The sequence below is a fragment of the Girardinichthys multiradiatus genome, chromosome 13 (assembly GCF_021462225.1).
Source record: "Girardinichthys multiradiatus isolate DD_20200921_A chromosome 13, DD_fGirMul_XY1, whole genome shotgun sequence".
Taxonomy (NCBI): domain Eukaryota; kingdom Metazoa; phylum Chordata; class Actinopteri; order Cyprinodontiformes; family Goodeidae; genus Girardinichthys; species Girardinichthys multiradiatus.
This window is the reverse complement of record NC_061806.1, coordinates 14,126,219-14,136,459: the sequence shown is the minus strand read 5'-3', so window position 1 is coordinate 14,136,459 and position 10,241 is coordinate 14,126,219. Positions and strand designations below refer to the sequence as shown.

The following is a 10,241-nucleotide window of genomic DNA, read 5'->3' as shown; positions in this document are numbered from 1 at the left end:
AAATGACACAAAGATAATCAAAGATGATCAAATACAAAAAGGAGTTTTTAAATGATGGTATAATTTGTCAGGGGGAATAAGATTTCAAGATTAATGTGGCAATTTGTGAAGAAGTGATCACCCAGTAACTTAATAACTGGTTGTGCCACACTTTAAGTCAGCCATGTTGGAGGGCATGAATTGTCTGTCTAAGGTCAATGGTTTTTAAGTCCTGACTTTTATTAGGCCACTCCAAAACCTTTTTAGGCCTTCAGAGGAGGACCTGTCAGTTTAGTTTGCACCATGGTCTTGCTGCATAACCTAGGTTTGCTTAAAGCCTATTCTCACAAACTGTTGACTAGATTTTCTAATTTATGATTTTCTAGTCGAGAGCAGAATTGATGTTTCCATTTACCCCAATTGTAAAATGATTCAGACCTTCCAAAAAGTTCCACTTATGTCTTTTTAGTGCACATAATGCATGATCCTCATGATTCCAAGAATCATGAGGATCATCAAGATGTTGTTTTGGCAAATGTGAGATGGACCCTTGTGTTGGTCAGCAGTGGTTTTCTCTTTAAAACTTTAACAAGGATTTGCCCTGTGTCTTTCCTAATGTTGAACGCTGACCCTAACTGAAGCAACAGAAGCCTGCAGGGCTTTAGATTGTGTTCTTGGTTCTTATAATGCCTCCTGGATGAGTCGTTGATGTTCTCTTGGAGTAAGTACTCCTGGGCAGGTTCACCAAAGTTCCGTGTCATCTCCATTTTATCCACTGCACTGGAGTCCTGAAGCCTTATTAAAGGCTGTGTAACCCTTTCAAAACTGTTCTATGTTACTGACTTTGTTTCTCATCTGTTCTTGAATTTCTTTAAGGAGTCGTGTTGTTTTGTGAGGTCTTTTAGCCTACTTCATGTTGTGATACCGGTTCAATTAAAATTATTTCTTGATTCTAGAGGTCTGGGTGTGACTAGTGAAGCTGAGCAAAAAATCTGATTACTCACAGTTAATGATTTGACAGGACTAAATATTTCATTTTCACATAGGGCCTGGTTGGTGTGGATAACTTTTTTGCTTCATAAATGAAATCAACATTTGCAATCAACTTTTGTATTTACTTTTATTATCTTCTTGTGAAATAAACAACGTTCAATCTGAAACACCTAAGTGTGACAAATAGAAATAAAAACAGAAGAAATCTGAAATGAGATACAGTCTTAGAGATAGGGTGAGGAGCACTATAATCCCCCCTTTGGAGGTTTCTGGGCATATTCTTCTGGGTGGGAATCCAAGGGCAGATCCAGAAATCACTGGAGGGACTATGCTGTATATCCCTCCTGAAATGGGAATGCCTTAGGATCACCCAGAATGAGATGAATAGTGTTGCTGGGTTGACAGGTGTTGGAGTGCCTACTGGACCTGTGACCTCTGTGACTCAATCTCACACCGGATGGATGGATGGATGGATGCAGTGTAGTAATTTTGCTCATGCACAGCACCATTTTACTATGGGTCTTACTGTTGATTTCGCAAGAAAACCACAGATTTCCACTTTGTCGTGTGAATTTACCTTTCCCCGCACACATAGTCAAATGATCCAATTATGACCTCAAACGAAATGCGGGTTGCAAAAGCGGTCGGAGTTTATGAAAGGAGCGTCATGTAACCTTGTGTTTTAGGTGTGCTGCAGCTTTAAACAGCAGGCGTGGCTCCGCTTACTACGGCCCGCCTCTTATGCCTAACAGCCAATTCTCCTCCCTCGCATTGGATCAGTGCAGCAGTCTGCAAAGAAAGTGACCGCAGCCGCTCGGCCACTTGAGCGGTGGGAGTGCGAACCGAGCGGACTGATCGACCCTCACTGAGGGGGTTTGCCCTCCAGGAGTAGACGGGAACAGAAGGACACCAAACGCCAAAAGGGGGGAGAGCTCAAATTCAAAGGGACGACAGGGGAGATTGCTTCGCTACGGCTTTTGGACTATTTAATTTTACGCACGGCGGATCTATGAAGACGCGGACAGGTTATTCTCTTACAACCCAAGGTAAACTCTTTATTCGATTATTTTCATTCAGCACGGGCGCTTCGTATAATATAGACAAGACACACAACTGCGCGGATGGTTTATTAATGGTGGTCTAAAGCCGTGAAGTTCGAGGCTTGCGCAGCTCTCTCCGTGCGCGCCTGCTGTCTAATTAACTGATGGGGAGCTTCTCAGTCGCAGCTGTGCTTTCTTAGAGCTTGATGAGCGTTAACACCGAGGAGGAGCCAGATAAACTACTTTCCATACAACCGCCTGCTCTCACCAGATCTCTCTGGCAAGCAGGCGAGACTCCTACCTTTACATGTCAAACGCTTAATCCATTTCAGTCTAAACTAATCAGTCTATTTTGTGCTGAACCCACTGACCCTCCTGCTACCGCTCTGTTATGTAATTCAAGCAGTTTTGCGAAACCTCTCGTTGTCGGTTGTAAACTTCATAACTATCACTCATTTTTCTCCCAAGTGAATGCTTCACAATGAGGTTTAAAATGGCAAATCTCTGAGTTGATGCGACAGACCTTGAAGTTTTTTATGCGATGCAACAAAATCAACGCATTTCATAAAGTTGTGTGAACGTGGTTCTTCAGATCAGATTTAGTAGGAAAATAAAATGAATATTTTTATAATTACAGAAACATAAAACGATAATAAAGAAATGTTTTTAGAACTGAATTATTAAAAAAATGTTTTTTTTTTTCTATATTTCTAATTCATAAATAAGACTGTTCTGATTCAGCTGCTTGTATCTCCCCAGACCGAGGCACCACGGAGTGATTCACGCCCCCAACTTACTCACATCACCCCTGCCTGCCTGCCTCCAATGCCGGGCATTAACTCCAACGCGCCTCGTTATGATAACTGGGAAATGGACCACCTGGACCACTACCAGCACTACTTTTACGACGACCACGAACCGGACGAGGACTTCTTCAAGTCCACCGCGCCCAGCGAGGACATATGGAAGAAATTTGAGCTGGTGCCGACCCCGCCCATGTCCCCCATCCGGCTGCCCGCTGAAGGGTCGGGGAAGGTCGGGCTGCTGTATCCGTCTCTCGGGGACAAGCTGGAGTGGGTATCTCAGTTCCTTGGACAGGAGGACGAGCATAATCAGCAGCAGCAGCAGCACCCGCAGGAGCTGCCCTGCAAGTTGGCGAACAGCGGCGACACTTTCGGCAACCTGAGCTCCATCATCATCCAGGACTGCATGTGGAGCTGCTTCTCGGCCGGACAGCAGCTGGAGAGGGTGGTAGGGGAGCGTCCGCGGCTCGGCGCCGGAAGCAACGTTTCATCCCCGGGGAGGTCGCAGGGTGCCCTCGCCGACACGGGTAGTTTGGCTGCGGACTGCGTGGACCCGGCTGCTGTGCTCACTTTCCCGCTACCCGGAGGCTGCAAGAGACAGGTGTCGTCCGGTTCAGAGTCACACACCGACTCCTCAGGTCAGTAGCGGAAGTTTTCACCAATAAGTTGTAAGAAACAAATATTATATTTCCCAACTTAACTCCATGTACTTTAATAATTTAGTTTAAAAGGGACTGATTGGACCTGAGATGTCAGTTATGTATTAGTTGTAGTTGGTAGGGCTCCTCCTGACTGCATTGCGTTACCTTGGTGCATGCAACACATGCTTGAAGCCAAGAATGACACACCCATTGAAACATCTGCTGCTTGGCAGGACTCCAGCAGACCAGCTGCTCCCTCTCCCTGCTGCTCCCTCTCCCTGCTGCTCCTCCAGTCTGACTTATGGCAATGATATCCTCTCAACTTCTGTTTGGCTCCGTCTGGTCCTGATTTTTTTTCCAGCAAGTGTCTTTTTAATTGGACTTTATGCAACAAGAAAGGCGGAAACTGAGAGGAACCTTTTTTATGAATACGTGTGTCTTGGCATGGGCCAGTATGAGATTTTGGACATAAGATAACTTTGATAAACAATACCACAGTATTTAAATACAAATTTAAAACAACATATGTAACATGCACTCCTAAATGATATGATACATTGATTTACTGCAGTCATTATAATGCAATTAATCTTCATTTTGATACATAGGTTTTATTTAAAAAAATAAATTGTAGATGCACTGATAAGGCTCTACCTGGCCTGGTACCGATTTTTGCTTGCTTTGAGGTCTGACTCTAAAGACTATAATTGGCAAAAGATAAAACGGTACAGGTTTTTGATAAAGCTAGTAGTTTTGAATCTAAAAAAAGGAATTCCAATATCATCTGTTTTTATTGATCAAATATGTCAAAGCATACTCAAAAAAGGCACATCAAAGTACATGTTAATAGTTTAGTGAGAGAAAATTGTGAAAGTTCTTAAATTTGATGTAGAGGGGGAGGGGTGGGACTACTTGTATTTTCAGCATTTGACCTGCTGATCACAGATCAAAGGAAAATTGGCCAGTTCTGATCTGTATCCGACTGATCGGTGCATGTTCACAATACACACCTGGTTTATTAAGTGACATTTTAAGTGTTTATTGTGCAGAATAATTTAGCTTTTTGCTGTCCCGCTGGTCGGGCTGTCTGTTTTGTTCGCCAGCCTGCAATCGACTGCTTAAATACACCTTCTCTTAGCTTGCTAACTGTAATTTCAGACAGCTTTTCCATAATAAGACTGATGAATTGCTTTTATTCACTTTTCAAATGAAGACCGTCTGTGTTTAACAACTGGAAAAATTTCCAAACAAACTAGTTTGCTTGTCTAGTAAGCAAGAAAAAAGTGTAGTAGTTCAGCCAGCTGAAGGGCAGTTTGCAGGAACAGCTGTGCTGCTCTGTACTTAACCTGGAGACTACTCCAGTCCCCCCAGTGCTTTTTCGAGTATGGTATGATGAAAAATGTTAGCATTTTTGAAACCTGAACTTTAAAAAAAAAAAAAAAAAACCTTGATTGAAAACCAGCCCCTGCTTGCTTGTGTAAAACTAAATAAATGTGTTTTCCAAACCCCACCCCCCCTTTCCCGATAGCCTGTGTGACTGAGTTTGGTATGTAGGCTGCCATGTGATCAGTTGTCGTCTGGACCATGCGTTAATGGTGTGTGGAATGTCACAAAGAGAGCTTGTTGCTGCATTCCTGCACTCAGCAGGCTGCAGCTACAAGTGTGTGTTTGTGTGTGATCCGAGCCAGCCAGGGCTTTAAATGGAGCAGGATTAGCCTTTTAAGAGGTCGGCTCGCCCCGCGGAATTCCCCAGGATGAAGCTGGAGGTGTGTCTCGACACATTTTAGGGGATTTTTATGTGCTCAGTGAAGAGGTGAATAGGGATATGTAGGACAGGTCCAATACAGGGTTACTCTTGGTAAATCATCTTTGTCTCTTGCTTTAAATAAAAACTGAATCCCCCAAGAATAAGTTTGTGACAATCAAGTCCATCAGAATTTAATGTTTGTTTCCGCTCTAGGAAACATTGTAGGAAACGGTTCAAAAGCCATGCCTAGTTGAACATTAGGCAACTTCTTTTAACAAGCTTAAAACCTGTCCCCCAGTCTCTCCTTCCTGCCTCGTCCTCACTTTAAACACATGAATGAAGCAAGGGAATTTCTACTAAGGGTGCTGATCCAAAGGAGTGTGTTTGTTCTCTGTAGTGCATTTGTGTGTGACCTGGTACAGGTTTTCTGAGGTTGTGTGAAGTTCATTTTTGCTGAAGCGGTTAAGTGGATTATGGAGGTAAAGTCCAGAGGGAATGTGACGACAGGTTGCTGACAGTTTTCTCACTTTATTTGCCTTTGCACTCTTAGTTCACGTTTATTTATTACATCTTGTTTTTTCCCTTTTTCTTTTTTTTTCGTTGTTTGGTAGATGACGAAGATGAAAACGATGAGGATGAAGAGGAGATTGATGTGGTGACGGTGGACCACAAGCAACAGCAGCAGCGTAAATCCCGTCGACTGGTCACCACCCGCAAACCCGTGACCATAACGGTGCGAGCAAACCCACACGACCCCAGCACGAAGCGTTTCCACATCTCAATCCATCAACAGCAGCACAACTACGCCGCCCCCTCCCCGGACACACTCTCCGCAGCTCCCGAGCCAGCGCGGAAGAAGGTTCGACAGGAAGCCCATGCTCCTGTGACCCAGCCTCACCAAAACTCTTTCCACAACCAGCCCCGGCCCGGCCACGCCCCTCTGAACTTGGACAGCAAGAAGTCTCAGATCACAGTGACCGGAGTCAGATCTGAGTCCCCTAACCTCAGCGCATCCTCTCCTACTTCGTCTTCTTCGCCTTCGTCTCCACCCAGCTCCTCCTCTTCCTCTTCCCACCAAAGCTCGCCATTGAAGCCCCCCTCCCACCTGTCAAGCCCCCAGTCCTCGGACTGCGAGGACACGGACAAGCGCAAGGCACACAACTTTCTGGAGCGCAAGCGGCGAAACGACCTGCGCTCACGCTTCCTATCGCTACGGGACGAGATCCCAGGGTTGGCAGACTGCCCCAAGACCCCTAAGGTAGCCATCCTGACCCGAGCCACAGAGTACCTGCAGCAGCTCCACGCCACCGAGAGGCTGAAGACTCAGGAGAGGAAGCAGCTGAAGGCCAGGCAGCTACAGTTGCTGCAGCGGTTGGCCCAGCTCAAACGCTCCTGATGGGCGGAATCGGCCGTTATTTTATGCAAACACTGAACTGAATGGGACTACGTGAAGGAGGAAAAACACTGTTCACTTCGAGTTGGTCATGCTGGAATGGAGCAGTTGGATTTATTTGTTCCTGTTTTTTTGTTTTTTTTAATTTTGTTGTTTGCACATCAGCTTCTGAGTGACGAGCCATCTTGACGGCTAGCAAGGGATTGATTTGAGTCGGGGATCTTGTACTCAGTCATTAAATATTTGTTCCTTTTTTCCCCAATAAAAACTATTAAAACTTGTTGCTACAATAAAGCCTGCCGTGAGCACAGCAATGTGAATTGCCATTACCTGGTCAAGAATGTTAAAATTCAAATGTTTGCCTTTCTATATCTTAGGTTTTCAAGCTTCAAATAACAACTAACCTGCCCATTTTACTTTTATTCACACCATTTTGCTTGCCAAAAGTGCGAGCTGCTTTCTCTGCGCCCCTCCATTTAGTAACCTGGTATTTCACTACTGCATGTTGTTGCAACAAATTGCTCGAAGTTGTAGCCTTTTTTGTAGCAATTTATGAGAAAACAGGCAATGTGTAAGATTTTATTGAATGCAGATCATCTATAAAAACCCTAAAATATTTACTGAGATTTATTGTTGTGCCATGAAGACCAGCCAAAAGGTGGATGTCAGCTTAGGTTAAAAGATTGGGTTAATTCTGTGTTTAAACTGTTTCAAAATGCCATCTTCTTGTTAAAGTCAATAGTTCCAGATATATTTATTTGATCTTGCTGTCTGATTCATTTTATTTTTTTATTTTTACCTATTTGATGGAATGCCTTTAGAAGCCTTTCTGTGTATATAGGCTATCCTGTTGGATGTTCTGTATATAGATCCTTGACTTTACAGTCCCTCTGAAACCAAAACCTGAACTAAGTTTACTCATCCCAGTTTCTGTCGGGCTTGCTGGCTTTTCAAAGATGACTTAAAGCTTCTATTTTTGTTAATAAAATTCTAAAGAAAAAAAAAAACAGTTGAAATTAAACACTGAACTTTGATCACACCACTTTGTCACTTATTTTTTGCCATTGCTGAACTTAATAGCTGGATAATGTCTTTCTCTGGAGTCTATATCTAGATGTTTTCTATATTTTTCTACCCGTTTGTGTTTCGATGAGCGCTAATGTCTATTTCAGTATTTGAAGCACACACACAGGCGTCAGCTGTTGGTTGCTTAAAATGGTCATATTCTCTGCTTTCTAACCACATTAGTACTCTTTGCCTACATTCACATTACAGGCAAATACAACCACAAATCCGACTTGGTGGCCCATATCTGATCTTTTCACCTCCAAAAGAAAAATCAGAACTGTGCCACTTTCATATGTGGTATTAAACCAGATACATATCTAATGGTTTTCAAAGCGTCGCAGTCTAAACGGTCATGTTGCATTTCATCCAACGTTTACGTCATTGTCCTGGTTCTGACTACGAATCCACACCGAAGTAGACGTCACTGCTCCACAAAAGTCCATTAAGAGTTGAGCTCTTTTTTTTTTTTTTTTCTTACCTTTCTTTTTCCTGTGATGTGGTCATATTGTCACCTATTGCTCAACAACTTAACACAGAGACACCAACATCCATTATCTCCATAACAGTGTGCTGCTGTGTGATGTCTACATTTTCCTCCTGGGTATGTGGGTCACTTTGGGTTCATGAACTGTTCAGGCTGAAGTCTGATGGTGGTCACATTTAATTAGTAATTAGAACATATATGCAAAAGAAAATCGAAATTGAACATCAACACCTGCAGTGTGAATGTGACCTAAGATCCAATATGGAGCGGGAACTCTAGAGGATCTGTTGTATGGTCTTCATTTAAGGGCAATAATCACCTGCAGAACAAAAAACTGAGCAGACCAATCAGACCAATCCTCTGCCCCTTGCAGGACAATCCCCCCCACCCCCAACTTCAAACTAAACCCCCTCAAGACCAGATAGCAAAAGGCAAAACAAACTTGGTCCAAATGGCCACAGAAGGAATGTGTCTTGAAACCACCCCCAAAGCAGGAGATTTTAGTTATATTGTGACCCTAGAGGACACCGTTGCCTTTATGTGTACACCTTAACCTCTGAGGTTAGCTGACGCAGTGGGGAGTCATAATCTTATTTGCTGACTTTGTCAGTTGTCATCATAAAACATAGAGATGGACTTAAAAACATTGTATGATCCCTTTCTGACCATGTAGGATCTTGTATGGAAGGTGATGAGAAAACTGACTTTGAGGTTTCAGATTTTGTGTTCAGTCCATCCCCAAGTTGTACGTTTGCTGTCATAAACAATTGTTAGGAAGAAATTGTCAAAAAACTGCACCCTCTGGAGTCACAATAACCCAGAATTCCAGGCAACACCTGTTAAGGCCAGAGGGCGGCTGGGCCCTCAGAATGGCACCACCAGCAAGCTGTTTCTCTTTCAGGCCATTCATTCTGACCTCTAATGGTTAGTGTTCCTAAGACCCAATGTTTCTTTGACAGTCTGATGTCCAACAATGTTTTCTCAAGACCTGTCCTAAAATGTACACCATACCGTTAACTTTACAAAGTGAGTGTTACCATTTTCTATTTTGCAAGCTTGGTTTATTCGGTAGCCCTACAAGCCATGAAAGAAACACTGTGGGACTGGAACTAATACTGTAGGAACTCCCTGCTTTCCCAGCACTCAGGAAACCCCTGAATAGCTCTTGTGATTGGGTTACAGACTGATGCAACCTCAGATTTAAGATTGTTATTTATTTGCCTTCAAGAGAAATATCAATTTGGAACAAAAATGACTCATGTTTGGACTTTTTTCTTCCACCAAGAGGCATTCTGGAGCTTGTTTGATTAAGACTGGTCACAGTCATAGAAACAGGGGGCTTCGCTTATTTGCTATAAAGGCTCCATTTTGATTCTGAACCTTTTTCTCTGCACCTTTTTGTATCTGTACCTCATGAGCCTGTATGGATGAAAAGCGAATTAGAAAAAAATAAAAATAGTTGTTTGACATAAACCTCCATCTCCTAACTGCTTGTTTTTTAAATGTTTTAATGTTGTAAGTTTGCCTTCTGAGCTGGATCAGAGGATATTTCTCACATGGCAGTCAAAATGGTCTGAATTGAAATTATACTAAATCCAGTCTAAGTGCCAGACAGTGTCCACCAACACAAATGGCTGCTGCTGCTACTGTCAATGCTGCTGTAGTGATGAGGTCTGACGCTTGTTGCCATTATAAAAGATGCTAGGATAGATTGCCTGGGGGAATGCTGGAAAACGAATGTGCATCGGGAGATAGTGCTGTGCATAACACATGTCAATGTATGGTAATATTTACTGGTAGTAAATTACGTACGTTCTTCAATAACTGTCTTTTGATCTTTCCATATTGATTTTTTTTTTTATTTACCTGATTGCTAAATACTACCTAATTTCACCACGTACAACGACAGTAACAATACACACAGGATTGCTTGGGACTTAACTGCTTTTTAACAGTAAAAAAATATTTTTATTAATCTTGTCCATTTCATTTTCGGGCCATATTTTCTTTCTGAACCATTGCTATGCACAGCACCATCTCCCGATCCACATTTGTTTTCCAGCAGTCTCCAAGGCAACCTATCCTAGCATCTT

The 10,241-nt window shown here is 42.9% G+C and overlaps 1 protein-coding gene across 1 annotated transcript; it reads left to right on the top strand.

Moving 5' to 3' along the window:
• The first annotated feature begins 1,735 nt into the window (after positions 1-1,735).
• On the top strand, positions 1,736-7,635 carry myclb (MYCL proto-oncogene, bHLH transcription factor b). The gene is made up of 3 exons (XM_047384553.1): positions 1,736-2,018; positions 2,772-3,453; positions 5,815-7,635. The coding sequence occupies exons 2-3, from the start codon at positions 2,838-2,840 to the stop codon at positions 6,597-6,599; spliced, it is 1,401 nt and encodes a 466-aa protein (XP_047240509.1). The 5' UTR covers positions 1,736-2,018; positions 2,772-2,837; the 3' UTR covers positions 6,600-7,635.
• Positions 7,636-10,241: the final 2,606 nt, after the last annotated feature.

Excerpts from the sequence above, each read along its gene's own strand:
- myclb (XM_047384553.1), top strand. The coding sequence starts at position 2,838 with ATGCCGGGCATTAACTCCAACGCGCCTCGTTATGATAACTGGGAAATG. Across the intron at positions 3,454-5,814 it reads GTCACACACCGACTCCTCAG|ATGACGAAGATGAAAACGAT; the intron begins GTCAGTAGCGGA and ends GTTGTTTGGTAG.